A 14,708-nucleotide genomic window follows, 5' to 3' on the forward strand; every position below is an offset into this window, starting at 1 on the left:
CTGAATTTATCAGAGATACTGAATTTATAAGTTTTTATCTGACTTACACTGGTTCCAAGAGACCAAATCCTAGATACCAATTAAATGAGCCACTTACAGCTCCTGTTTTTAAGAGAGTAAGAATTGGAAACAGGTCCTGCATGAATGGGAGGGACTGCTGCTGCTTTGTCTTACATGACCAGCAGAGATAATACTTCGGACACAAGTTGAAGGAAAGCTCAGAGCAGTGGTTCAGCATTTTCCAAACCAGTTTGATCATAGAATTCTTTTATTGTGAAATGTGAAACACAAAATACTGATATATTGGGCCTGAGGACATGCAGTGCACAGAGTTCTGGACCTGAAGTCAGGAAGACCTGAGGTTAAATCTTAGATACTAGCTTCAGGTGACTTAAAATCCCTGCTTCAGTTTCCTCAACTGCAAAATGAGGATAATACTAGGACCTACCTCTCAGGGTAGTTGTGAGGATTAAATGAGATAATATTTGCAAAGAACTTTGCAAGCCTTAAAAGCTCTACATAAATGCTAGCTACAGTTTTTTTGGAGGGGTCAGCTCAATGGCCTCATAGATACAGTTCCAGGCCTGGAGTCAGGAAACTCAAGGTCAAATCCAACCTCAGACACTTGCTAGGTGTGTCACGTTGCACAAAGTCACTTAAGTCTGCCTCACTTCCCTCCTCTGTAAAATGGGGATAATAATAACACCTACCTTTCTCAGGGTTGTTATGAAGGTCATATGAGATAGTGTCTGTAAAGTGCCTGCCACATAGTAGGCATTATATAGATGTTAGTGATGACGATGATGGTGGTGGTGGTGAAACACCCTAGAGACAAAGTAGGATTGGAAATATTTTGGGGGAAAATGGAGGAAATTACCTTTTTATTCATAGCTAAAATTGTTGCACATCATAAGTATTTTTGATACATGAATAGTTTATCTTTTGACATGTTAGAAGGAAGAAATATTGCCAGCACTGACAGTTTGTCATGGAACCCCCTGTTCACATTGTGTAAGAGATCAAGGAATCAATGGAACACAGTTTGGGAAACTGGGCAGAACCTAGTGCAGATGTTCTCCGGTGATGTTTTCCTTCTCAGTCCTCAGAGTAGAACCTGGTTGGGACTCAACCTCTCTTTTTTTACTTCTTCCTCCTGGCCTGTCACTTATATATGCACATCCTGGGAGGTACCCTGAAAGAAATTAACTGTGATTCCTAAGGGATGCACTTTTATGAAGGGATCCTTGTTTCCAAACCAGATAACCCATTTTCACATGTATGTTTGCAATTTTTTCAGGCTTTTTTATATGGCTATAAGTGGAAGTTGAAAGACCTATGCAAACAATCAAATTTAACAGGATGGATTAAACCGCACAACCAGAAAATAGGAGAGCTTTGTGACCTGCCAAAAGAAAAACTAGATGCAGCAGAAAAAGTACTCTTCTCCAACGTGGACCTTCTGAAACCTCTCCTGGTAAGCAGACATGCTGTGTACCATTTAATCCATGAAACAGCCAGGAAATGCCGACTGTGTGTGTAGAGTGCTCTTTTAGGCATGGCGCATGTGGAGATAACTGGTGTGGCTAAGACATAACCTTCTTTCTCCTGGAGCTGGTCATCTAGTGGTGCACATGCCAGTCCTACACAATTTAAAGTTTTTTTTTAATGTGATGGTGAAGCTACTATTTTAGGGTGAAGTTTCTATTTTATTACATTTTGTTTTTTATTATTTTAGTTTTATTATTATGGTGAACTAGTATTTTATTATATTTTATGAATGTGAAGGCTCTTTGTTGAATTACTTATTTTCTCTTCTGTAACGCTGTAGGACTGGCATACAGTTTGAAATATCAGTTCTTAACTCCTAGACTTGACCTCCCTCTTCTTCTGTCTCTCCAGCTTCTAAAGACCCACAGGAAAGGAGATTAGCTTTGGTCACCCATCTCAGTTTTAATGCCTTTTATCACAAAACTTCTGTCTAGCCAGGTCCCTCATGCCACGCCCATTTTTTGTTGCTCTGTTTAAAGAACTACAGCTTTTCTGGGTAATGTCTTGCAGTGTCCCAGGTGGATGAGTGTTGAAAGCTGGGGATTATATTTAATAGCAGACTTCTGCTTCAAGGCTCATTTTTTTTTTATACTGGGTGTCCTATTCAGTGAGAGAGTGATCTGTGGGGCGATTATTTAATGTGGTCTGGAGAAATATCCCTCTTCCTACAGGGCCATGGGCGGCCCTCTTGTTTTTGTCAGATACTTTTCTTTAAAGGAAGCTAAAACAAATGATCACACGTCCTGTAACCTTTCTTGCACTGTGAAGCTGTGGGAGGGCAATAATAATGATAATATTGGTGATGATGATGATGACGGCAATAATAGCTAACATTTATATAGTGCTAACCATTTGCCAGGCTGTGCGCCAACAAGTGTTTTACAATAATTTAGTAATTTTACAATAATTATTTAAATAACAATATAATATAAAAAATGATTAATTATAAATTGTAAAATAATCATTAAAATAATTGAAACATTAAATCCTCACAAAAACTTAGGAGCTAGGTACTGATATTATCCCTATTTTACAGATGAGGAAACTGATATTATCCCCATTTTACAGATGAGGAAACTGAGGCAAAAAGCTGAAGTGACTCACCCAGAGTTGCAAGGTCACAGCATATGGCAATATGTTTTTCTGAACTCTCTTTTGGATGCCTTGCTTTCCTGGCAGGTCTGAAAAACTTAGCATTTCAGATTTTGGCCAGAGCAGTATGGGGTTTCCCATCCCCATTGACCTTCTCCAGGTGCTTTGTGCATTTCTGGCAGGCTTGCAACCTTATCCTTGCAAAATGTCTGTTTCATTCTGTTCTACTTTGGCAGGCATTCACTAAACATTTTCTGCTATTGGCTGGGCACAAGATGTCAAGCTGGCCTTCCCTCCTCTCTCCCCTGAATGACTTTGTTCAAAATATGTTACCTCTTTGAATCTCTTTGCCTTGCTAATGAGGCCCAGATTAGACAATACAGTAGATAGGAGCCATAAAGGACTACCTGAAGACAATGCCGAGGCACGGTGGATAGCTGGTCCTAGAGTCAGGAAGACCCAAGTTCAAATGTGGCCAGACACATATTAGCTGTGTGACCCTGGGCAAGTGGCTTAACCTTCATTTCTGATTTTCCTCATCTGTAAAATGGGGATAATAATAGCAGCTAATAGAATTATTTTGAGGATCAAATGAGACAGTGTTTGCCAGGCTCTTTGCAAATCTTAAAGCAATGTGTAAATGTCATTTATAATGCTGTATTATATAAAGATAGTTTTAAGAATATCGATGGGTGAAATTACTGCCAAGCATTTTGAACTGTAACCCATATTTCTTTTTTTTCATTCGTTAAACATTTAACATATACCTGATATATACATTTACAACTATGTGTGCCCTGTATTTCTTGGACAAAGGTAAGTGTTCAGAAAAGGTATGCATATGCCCCTCCCTGAGAGTAATGAAATTTTCTTTAATATTTGGCAAAGCTTTCTCCAGCTCCGTGGTTAAAACTCCAGTCCTGATAATGGTAGGCAGGTGTGACATGGGATGGAACAGGGGGTCAGTGACGAAATGATGGTAGCTGCCTCTGCACAAAGACATGAGGGAGCTGGGAGTTTCTGCCAAAGTCCATAGCTTCCCAGAAGCAAGCACAGTCTCAGTGAAGATGCCGTTGGGAATGGTTTCACTTTGTTATGCTTAATCTACTTTCACATATTCTGGTCAAAGGTTCTTTCTTGCCTCCCCCCTTTCCCCTTTTCCCAGTGGGCAGCAATGTTCTGCCAACCACTAGTTGACCTCGAACTTCTGAAAATGCCAGCAATCCCTTCACTTCTGTTCTGAGAAATATTTGCTGGCAACACAGACTTTTTCTCCTGGTGACAAATATTTGGGCGGTTGAGCTGGAGAGCCTACACAGTGGTCTTGGAATACAGATGACTTGGAAAGGATTTCTTTGCTAGGCATGGCCAAGGTCATGCCTGGGCCCTACAGACATGCTGCTTTATCTTGGTACCCAGATTCCTCCCCTTGTCCGATGACTCATCCTGTGTGTTTGAATATTCACTTTAGTCTAAAACTTCTCAGATGGGGTGGCCTCTAACTCTTAAACTGACTGTGAGCATAGCATCCTGAGTATGCTAATTGGTTTCACTTATGTATTCTCCATATTCTTTTTTTTTCACTTGAACAACTTAATTTAGCTAAATAATTTAAGCAAAATAAGGTTTTTTGATTGTGTGACTCTGGGCAAGTCACTTAACCTCCAGGTACCTCAGGCAAATCTATAGAGCTCATGTTAGATGATTTGATGGATTGAGTTCCATTAAATGCCAGGACACCCTGCCTGGGATTAGTATGTTCAATTACACAAATGCCTAGAGACTCTAGGAAACTCCTGGTGTGTGAATTCAGTTCACAAATCATCTGACTTAGTATATGAGCTCTGCAGATTTGCCACGGGCACCTAGAGGTTACGTGCCTTGCCCACGATAACATAGCTAGTAAGTGTTACAGTGGGGGCTCCCTGATTCTTAAACCCATCATTTTCTCTGCATCACAGTACCTTTACTTACGTGTCCAATCATGAGAGAAGAATCATAGTTACAATGAGTGCTAATAGCAGCATTTAAAAAATAATGGCCATAGGATGTAAAGGAATGGACAGATAAAAGATAGCTACAAATCCTGGCTATTGAAATCTTGTTTTATGGCCCACCTGGGACAAATTCAAACACAGGCTAACCTTGCCAGAGCTCCTAGGATGTTAGTTATGCCTGCGGTTTGATGTGGTTCAATATATGTAAAGTATTCCATCTGGCTTTGTTTTCTCTTTCTCTGCCTCACTCCCCTGCCATCTTAATAACGCTCATCCGTGTTCATATTATCTTTGCAATATTTGAAACAATGGCCCTGAGACCCTTTGATGGTGTGCAAAAAGCACGAGATGAATCACTCGACTGAAGCTCTTTAGTGAATTCTGTCCATTATCAGTCTTCTGGTTCACAGTGGAATTGTGCGAGGTCGAATGCTATCTTCAAAGTCAAGGTTTTGAACTTGAAAAGTTGAACTTGGAACTTCAGGATGTGAAAGTTACTTCCTTACACATTGTTTCATTTGAACATAAAACACATAAGATGAGACGGTCCAGCAGATTTAATTCCCATATTGGGAACAACCCATTTGAAACTGTTGTCGCGTGATTATTCAGTCTTGACCTATAATATCATCAGCATAAAAGGGAATGTTGTGTTTCTGTGGCACAAAGAGTTTTGTTCAAATGTAGCTTATCGATGAGGGCAGCACATTCCTTCAGATGAGGACGGAGGACCTCAGGTCCTTTGGACAAAGGCTCTCTTGGCAGAGTACTCTGGGGGTCATCGAAGGCCATTAACCTCTCAGATGGTTACACACGGACAGAAATAGAAAATGACCAAAGAGATAACAGAAATAACACTTCTGAGAGCATTTAATAGTGTCTTTCCCACTCAATGTTGACTCTGGCTATAAATAAAACTGAATATCAGACTTGGTACCCCCTGGCTAATGGTTTTTAAGGTCTGGAAGCTTTCCCTTGGACATGCCCTTGTGAAATGGAGTCATTTACAGAAGGGGTAAGTGGTAGATATTAGATAGAACTAGAAGGGATCTTGCAGCTCAACTAGGCCAACCCCCACATTCCATGGCCAAGGAAATTGAGTTGAGAGAAAGGACATGATTTGTCTGTGGTCACGCATCTATTGAGCTGCCAAGCAAGGAGTCAAACCCGGGTCCTCTGATCAGAGAGTCAGTGGGGTTTTGCCATTTCACCATGAGGGCTTTAGTCTGTGATAGTTCATGCACAAATATGCACTCTCTGCATGACTTAAGAGGGGAAGATTTTAAGTGAACAAAAAACGTGTTCTTTTCCCCTGGAAATTTCAGACAGCTGAAGGAAAGGTTAAGTTTTTAATCAGAGGTGGAGGTGGGAGCAAGGGTTGATCAAGCAAGGTTTCATAGAGGAAGGGACATTTGAATGGGGCCCTGAAGGCTGAATAGGATTTCTATGGATAGAGATGAGGAGGGCATTCTGGGCATAGAGGATGATGGGAGTGAGCCCAGAGGAGGGAGAAGATAAGCAAGTGTAGAGATGCCAAACTTTCCAATTTAGCAGGAATGTCGGGTACGTGGGTAGGGGCCAGTGGTGGAGGAGGGTGAGATAAAGATGGAAACTGAGAGTGGTGCCAGACTGTTTAGGGTCTTATACCAGCCCAGAGAGAAGGCACTCAAGATTTTTGAGTAGAGGAGTGACATGACCAGACTCTGTTTTAGGTGCTCTTGTCTTTCCTTTATATTCTCTCTCCCTTGGTGGCTTCAGTTATGTAAACAGCTCCTATGCCTCTATTTCTGTTTCCTGCTGCCCTCCATCTTTCCCCAGAGAGTTCTTCAATTCTGTATTTCCAGCTGCCTGCTAGATGCTTCCTCTAGCACCTCAAACTCAATATGTCTACAACTAGACTTATATTCCCCCATAAACCTCAGCACTCGCAGCCTTCCTTAATGACTTTTGTACTACCCCAGTCACACAGATAGTATGATTTTCCCTTCCCTTCACTCTACACATTGTTAGTTAGGCCTCTAGTCTTATGCCTGTCTTCTTTACATCTCATTCCTCCAGCTCCTCCACTTGGCTACTATGGCATCCATTCTAATTCATGCCATCACTATCTCTTCTTATCTCTCATGCGAGTCAGCCAACAAGCATTTATTAGGCACCTGCTTTGTGCCAAAGATACAAAGACAAAAATAAAGCAAAGTCTGGATTATCCTGAGTCTCCTAACTGTTCTTTCTGCTACTAACCTATCGCTTTTTCTTCTGTCCTCCCCATGGTTGCCCTAATAATTATTTTAAAGTACCATTTTTTTCCTAACTCTCTTCTACTCTAAAACTCACCCATTCCCCATTGCCTTTCAAATGAAAACATATGTGTGTGTGTGTGTATATGTATATGTGTGTGTATTTTCATGACATGGCATTCAGTATCTCCACAGTATGGTTTCACCCTGCTGATCTAGGTTTATCTCATTCTAGCCAAACTCAACTGTCCTCTTGCCCTGCCCTTTTCCCTCTTTTCTTTTGCTTGGATCATACTACATGCAAGAAACAGACCCTCCCTCTTCTCTTGAAATCTCCTTCTGTTGATATTCTCTCCAGGGTCCTCTCCTATGATGCCTTCTCTTGGCCTCAGATGAAAGAGATCTCTCTCCTTTAGATTTCTCGTAGTGTTTTTACATGGACTTATTTTCATTTATCTCCTTTTATATCAAAATTTTGTGTGTGCTTATTAGATTAGATGAATAAACTCTGAGAGCAAGGGTAGTGCTATCCCTGTCTTTATATCTTAGCACAGTGCTTTGCATAGTAAACACTTAATAATCTGTGGGAGAATTTGAATTTAAATCGGTGCATAAGGGAGATTAATCTGGCCGTGGTGTGAAATATGGATCGAAAGACAGATTAGAAATACGAAGACCAATGAACCGATTATTGATAGTAACATTTTAAACATTTATATTTTATATATTATATCATCTACTCATTCTCTTTAAAATACTATAATTTCTAAAAGTCAGGTGAGCTTTTGGTTCAGATTCTTAGAACAGAATTATTCGGAAAAAGAGAAGGACATTTAGAAGCATGCTGTAATGCTTCCAGGATTCGTGGTTTTGGTTAGTTTGGGTATTTCCTCCATACATCTTCATGTATCAGTACAGATAGTTACCCTTCTACGTAGACGACTTCAGAATTGTCCCCTGGCGAACTTGGTGATGGGTATCTATCTCCAAACTTAGCTGGGTTGGTCCTTGGACAGCACTCAGATTTTATCACCACACAGATTCAGAAAGGTTTTAGTAACACAGATGTGGTTTAAAATGCATGAAGGTCCAAGAACATTTGAGGACTGATAAACTGTTGAATTGAAAAATGAAATTTATTTGACATCTTCAAAGAATATGCTGATTTTATGATTCCCTGTTCCACTAAAAAGTGTTTGAGATAAAACAAACAGAAAAAATTCTTAAAGGAAATCTGTCCTTGTCATAGGAATATTTTTTTTGAAAAAAAATCGGTAATTTTGTTAGTATAGACACTATCTTTATGTAGCTGTTAAATTATCAGATTGTGAAAATGCCTGTCTCTCAGCTGTTGCCTGTCACGTACATCACTTTTTATAATATGAACTTGACTCTGACCAGGCTGATCTTTTAGCTCAAGTTCAGATTTTTTCCTATATAAGCAGAGTTAGATGGAAATTTGAGTCAATTATGATTAAGACAAAGTAATTCTGAAGAGGAAAAAAGCATTTGGGGGAAGTTTGAACGATCTGATTCATACATTTTAAAGCACACATATGGAAGGTCATTAGTCATTCACTAAATTAGAAGTATAACTCAGTACATCACCTCTTGAAACTGCTTACAAGGAGATATATATATACACCCAGCTGTTATTTGATTGCATCTAGTACTTGTACTCCTGAAGTTATAGAAAACAGATTTTTGTAAATTGGATCATATTTTTTTCATTGTCTTCCATTATAATTCCCAAGATAATGCACCTTTGCTAATTACAATTCATTAGGTTTAGGATTAGGTTTCCCTGCTCCCTCTCTCCTCAGTTTCTTTGCTATATATACTAAAGTTGCAGAACTATAGAACCCTAAAGTTGGAAGGGCATTAGAAGTTATCTATCCATAATCTAAAGAGCACTAATTAAAATAAGTTAAAATGTTTACATGCTTGCATCATACCAATGCAAATATTCACATACAAAGCTTTCTCAGAGTGATTTTCACCTTCATTTTCTACTAGTGTACTTTGTTGAAATAAAATACAAGTTTTAAAATTGTAACATAAAATGTAGGTCTCAGACCCTTTGAAATATGGATTATAGATTTAGTTATAGGTTTAGTAGTTATAGATTTATTTATAGTTGTAGGTTTAGATCTAGAAGGAACCTTAGTGGTCATCCAATCTAGTACCCTTATTTTACAAATGAGGAGCCTGAAGCCCCAAAGCATATGGGAGATTATGTGACTGAAAAGTGGTAAAACCTGAATTTGAACTTCAGCCCTGTGATTCCATAGCCAATGTCCTTTTTTACTCTACCAGACAGCCTCATGTTACTACCTTACATAAGTATAGCATAGACTTATGAGTTTGTCTCAATAGTGTGACACAGTATTTAGGAAATGTACCCAGTTGGGATGCATGCATTTTACTGAAGTGGGCAGGAAATTTCAGAAAATAAAAAAAGTACTTGTGTTTCCGTCTTCTTATAATATGAATGGCATTTTGTCATGAACTAAAATATTGAATAATACATGAATTCCAGTTAGCTTAACACAGAAAGTGTAGTCCCTGACTAGCGGGAGGCTTTTATTACTTCATACAAGATAATCTTTTGCCTCCTGTGGTCAGTGGTGACATATATATGTGATTTCATCTTTTCAAAGGCTATGGCCAGAGGCTTTTTGTTGGGAAAATAATAGCAGGAATTCCAAGATATGCATTGTTTACTGGCACAGCTTGGAAAGATAATTTATCAAGTATTATTTGCATTTGTCAAGTCAATATGAGTAAGAGACCACAGCCAGAAAAGAGTGTGACCATGGGCCACTTGGGCATCATTGTTGACTGAGCTCCAGGTCAGAAGATACTTCCTGGGATTGTTAAGACACCTTTTGAAACTGCTTACAATTTCTTGGTCTCTGTGCTCATTTTCCATTTTCTGTTTCATAAGCAAGAATAAAGTGAAAGAATTGAGATTGTCACCTGTGTAATCCAGGTTCCTCAATCAGATGTTGAGTAGTTTTTATTACCCTGGGTCTTGAATATGTCAATTTCCTTAAACTGAGGATTCCAAACATTTGTTTCAGGAAACAAATCCCAAGGTCTGGATTCCAGTTCCTTTTCCCCCCTCTGATTAGATGTGTGATCTTGACAATCTCCTTCTCTTTGATGATTTGAAAGGTCCTTTCCACTTCTGTTCTGCGTTATGCTATCATCAGAGGTTACTGATGACTTTTAGGAAAGCTGAAAATCTTATTTTTAAACAAATTATGATTCTGAACCACTGAATTATTAAAGGACCCTAGTTAAGGAATGCTCATTATTTTTTCCTGTCATTTACTGGTGTTTTCATAATGGCCCTGTCAGAAGCAATTCAATGAATGTTAACATTGTCTATACTATAAATGATAAAAGATTTTTATTGTGTATAAATATGGAAATTCAAAATTATAAGCACTATAAACACCTTGATCATAAATATTTGAATACCATGCATAGTCCATTAATAGCATTCGTATGTCAAACAGTGACCTTTCAAAATGCCTGTTAGGGACTCAGTCCTAGAGGCAGAATGTTACAGAGAAGGGGACTAGTGAATTTGGGAGTCTGGAGACCTGGATTAGAATCTTAGCTCTGACCTTTATTAAGTGAGCCTCAGTTTCCTCATCTATAAGTGGAAAGTACAGTTATAAATCTCACAAGGTTGTGATGAGGAACATGGAGGTGAAAATGAATCTAAATTGGACTTAAGTGAGAAATCTAAGAGAACATACTTCTCAGAAAAAATTGTTCAGAGCTAATCGTTTGGGGGAACTTCTAGGGGCTATTGAATTATTGCAAAGGGACCCCAATTCCATTTTTACCTCAAGTGAAGATTCAGTTTGGATAAGTAGAACAAAATATACAGCGTGAACATGTTGCTCATCTATACTATATTTCAAACATATGGAAATACCACTATGATTAGTAAAGCACAAGTTGATTTTTAAAAGTTATTGAGTTCCTAATAGTTTTTGCCATTATGTATTTTTTCAGGTGTATTTTTGTTTTTTCATCATGTATGATTGTCAGTCTGTTATTAAGCATATGTTAAACTCTGTGTGTCAGGCACTATGTTAGGAGCTGGGGATCCAAAGAAAGACAAAAGATAGTCACAGCCCTCAAGGAGCTCTGTGGAAATCTAGTGTGGAAGACCACATGAAAGCAACTATGTACAGAACTATGTACAAACAAGAAGATGTAGACAGAATCAATTGGGGGTACTCAAAGATAGGAAGGGATATAGGAAAAAGTTTCTTGTAGAAGGTGGGACTTTGGCTGAGGCTTGGAGGAAGCCAGGAGAGTAAGGATGTGGAGATGTAGGGGAGAGAGGAAGTTCCAGTCATGGGGGATAGATTGACTGCCAGGGAAAGCTCTTAGAGTTGGGAGATGGAGTGATGTGTGCAGGGACTTACCAGGTGGTTATTGCAATGGGCAGCATACAGGCTCAACCACAGATAGCTACACCGGTCTTCAAACAGAACACATAAGCAAAGTATGACTCATTGCCAGAAAGTCACTACTCAGTCATAAAATTTGGACCCTGGCTGAACAAGTAAATACACAGTGCATAAAAAAGTATTTGAAGGCATAATGTGCACATGAACACAGTCTAGTAAGTATAGAGGATAGCATTGGGGGTTATGTAAATCCCATAGAGGGAGAAAGTAGAAAAAAGGATCAAAAACATATCTTCCATTCAAATTTTGTAAAAGAAAGAAACTTGAGAAGGGAATAGGTATTATAGAAAGAGAAGAGACAAAGATCTGGGTTTAAGTCCTGATACTGTGACTTATTGCCAGTGGGGCTTTTGGAAAGCTCCTTAATCATCCTGGGCCTTGTTTTCCTTATCTATAAAATGGGGATAATAATATTTATACTTTCTGCCTCACAGGATGGTTGCAAAAAGCGAATAGCTTGCCAGCTGTAAACCAGTGCATGAATGTGAGCCATTGTTATTCTATCCTAGTTCAGGAGATGTAGACATCTGGAAATAATCGTGGTAACAGAGGAGTCCAGCCTGAGGATGCCATTTTAGGAGATTATTGGATTGAACTAGTTTTTTCAATGAAAACTGTAGTTCAAGTTGTTAGGCACGGAAATCACTATGTTTTCTTAAAAGAGGTCACTTAACCTTCACTATTTTTTTCGACATTTATTTTGCTAACTTGTTCTGTAGACGGACTGTTTATTTTTGAAAGGAAGGAAATTCAAAACCCATTGTTTATGAAAGTAAACACATTAATTCATATCAGTTGCCTAGACTTATTAAAGATTTATTTTAAAAGTAATTCCTCACTCAGAATTCTGGAACTAGTCTTTTTGACATAGGATACATATCAAGATTGCTTCTCGTCTTTTTGACACAGGATGGCATATCAAAGTGCTGTGTTGCAGTGGTGTCAGTTAATAAAGCAAGGGAGATCAAACAAATACATATTTTTATTCCAAACTTTTCCTCATTCTTGAAGTTTTGGTAGTGGCTAGAAACAAATGAAATAGAATCTCAGATTTGGAGCTAGAAGAGACCTAAAAGGTCATCTAATCCTACCTTTTCTAATTTACTGATGAGAAAACAGGCCCAGTGAAGGTAAGTCCTTTGCCCAGGGCCATATATGTGGCTTAATAGCAGAGGTGACATTTGAATTCAGATTTTATGAGTCTAAATCCAGTCCTCTTTGAGCTATACTAGGATAATTACTATTGGGGGTAGTGGTATGGGGTGGTCAACTTTAATTCTTGTCCCGATTTTTAAGTTAATGGAGATGAGTAGTTCTAGAGTGACCTCTGCACCCCTTCTTACAGTTCACATTGTCTTTTCTTGTTCCCCAAGAGGAAGCATGGTCACAGTTAGGAACTTGTGGTCAGAGGTTTGGGTAGTGGTATTCCAAATTCTTTTCTTTTCTTTTTTTTTCTTTTAAATTTCAAATTCTGGCCTCAGCTTTTCTCCTAACTTGCACATGCACACCAAATCCTCAGTGGTCAGGTACCAGATATATTTTACATTTATACCATTCCAAATTACTTTTATAAAAAAACAAAACATTAACGAAAGTGTTGGCAAACATTAGCTGAAAGCAAAAGTGCTCAGAATAATTGTGGTGGTATTTTTTCCAGGGAGGATAGATTTGAGGTGCTGTCTATGTGTTTTCAGTTAAAGATGGTGAATGGTTTGAATTAACTTGTTTGTTTCTTTTAGTGACTTCAGATTTACATTTGAGCTCAGAACCTTTTTTTTTTTTTTTTTTTATCATTCCAGCAAGGAATAAACTCCTATTCTGTGCTGCCAAACCAGGAGCTGGTTGAAACAATGCAAACTATGCTAGAAAGTCTTGGAAAGCTGACCAAAGAGGTAAGTTGCTTCGGCTGGAGCTGTAGGAAGCAGAGCTACCCATTACCCTTTTGAAATCCGAGTTTGGTTTGGCCAGCCATCATTCACTGCATTCAGGCAAAGGAATTTGTAAGCACTAGGTGGCTCTGTCATTAGATATGATTATCTTTTTTTACTTCAAATGCCTGGTTTTCCGGGAGAAGTTTTCTTCTGGTGTGCTGAATTTGGCTTTCTCCTTAATCTACGCTTTGTCCATATTTATGCATTAATGGTAGAGAATCTGTTTAAACAAAATATCAGTTTCCTGGCCTAGGGGAATAATGTGTGGCTCTCAAAATCCAAACCTTTCTCCATCTGGAAATCTGGCTGCTCAAGTCAATCTGTTAATGTGCTGTCTTTATTTTATATGGCATCTTCTCATCAGAGCCAAAGTGTTCAACATGTCTTAACATGGCAGAGCCTCAGACAAATCCTTGACTTGGAGTTGTATAAACTGGGAGGGTACCACTACCCTTCCATCTTCTGCCTCTAGGCAGTGCTGCCCCTGAGTATAGCCGTATGTGTAAAACTCAGACGAGGGCAAGCACTGTGAGGTCCCAGTGTGTATCAGTCAGACAAAGACTGTGGTTCTACTTCAACACATCCCTAAGGTAATTTCTTATTAGGTGGGGTCTCCTTTCTGTTGGTATGGATCATATCCTGTGCCAACATTCTTGTTTATGCCTTTCCATAAATATTTCATGGAGCAGAGGGTTTTTAATCCCCCTTTTTTTGTATGTCTCATAGATGTCTTTGGCAGTCCAGTTAAGCCTTTGGGCACCTTGTAGAATAGTGATTTTAAGTGCATAACATAAAATACATAGGAATAAAAAAAGGGAAACTAATTATATTAAATTATATTGATCAAAATAGTTAAACAACAAAAACCCTCTTAAGTTTACAGACTTTATGTTAAAAAATCCCAATATGGAAGATCTCCCCAGGTAATATTGAGAGTCTTCTGGTTTTTGTGTTATTTTATAGAAGTCTGCATCTATTTTATGTTTTTCCTCATCCACACAAAAGGACAGTCACACACCCATATGATATACAGGGTTCAAAAGACATCTAAGACTTATTAGTTTCAGAAGTCTTAGTGCAGTTTTAAGCTAGTAAAACACAAAACTGCAGTAAGACTTCTGGGACATGCTGTATCATGTTTAAAGTCATATCCAGAACAGGTAGGTGGCACAGTAGATAGAACACCAACCCTGGAGTCAGGAGGATCTGAGTGCCAGTATGACCTCAGACATTTACTGGCTGTGTGACCCTGGGCAAGTCACTTAACCCAGATTTACTAAAAAAAAAATCAAATAAGCCCATGACAGTAACAATTTTCTTGTCCACCATGTCACCTTTTTCTTTCTGTACAGATAGGTGGGCAAAGACAATGGGATCATATAAGTTTACCCTTATTGATCTTAATAA

The 14,708-nt window shown here is 38.7% G+C and overlaps 1 protein-coding gene across 3 annotated transcripts in view; it reads left to right on the plus strand.

Annotated features, from left to right (window-relative positions):
- The window catches only part of ABCA1 (ATP binding cassette subfamily A member 1), a 160,163-nt gene that overhangs the window by 70,983 nt on the left and 74,472 nt on the right, over window positions 1-14,708 (plus strand). For all 3 annotated transcript variants that reach the window (XM_072604167.1, XM_072604178.1, XM_072604186.1), the window contains 2 exons: window positions 1,298-1,474; window positions 13,170-13,262. In XM_072604167.1, coding sequence (XP_072460268.1) covers window positions 1,298-1,474; window positions 13,170-13,262 — 270 coding nt within the window. The remainder of the gene's footprint in view (window positions 1-1,297; window positions 1,475-13,169; window positions 13,263-14,708) is intronic.

The sequence above is a fragment of the Notamacropus eugenii genome, chromosome 1 (assembly GCF_028372415.1).
Source record: "Notamacropus eugenii isolate mMacEug1 chromosome 1, mMacEug1.pri_v2, whole genome shotgun sequence".
Taxonomy (NCBI): domain Eukaryota; kingdom Metazoa; phylum Chordata; class Mammalia; order Diprotodontia; family Macropodidae; genus Notamacropus; species Notamacropus eugenii.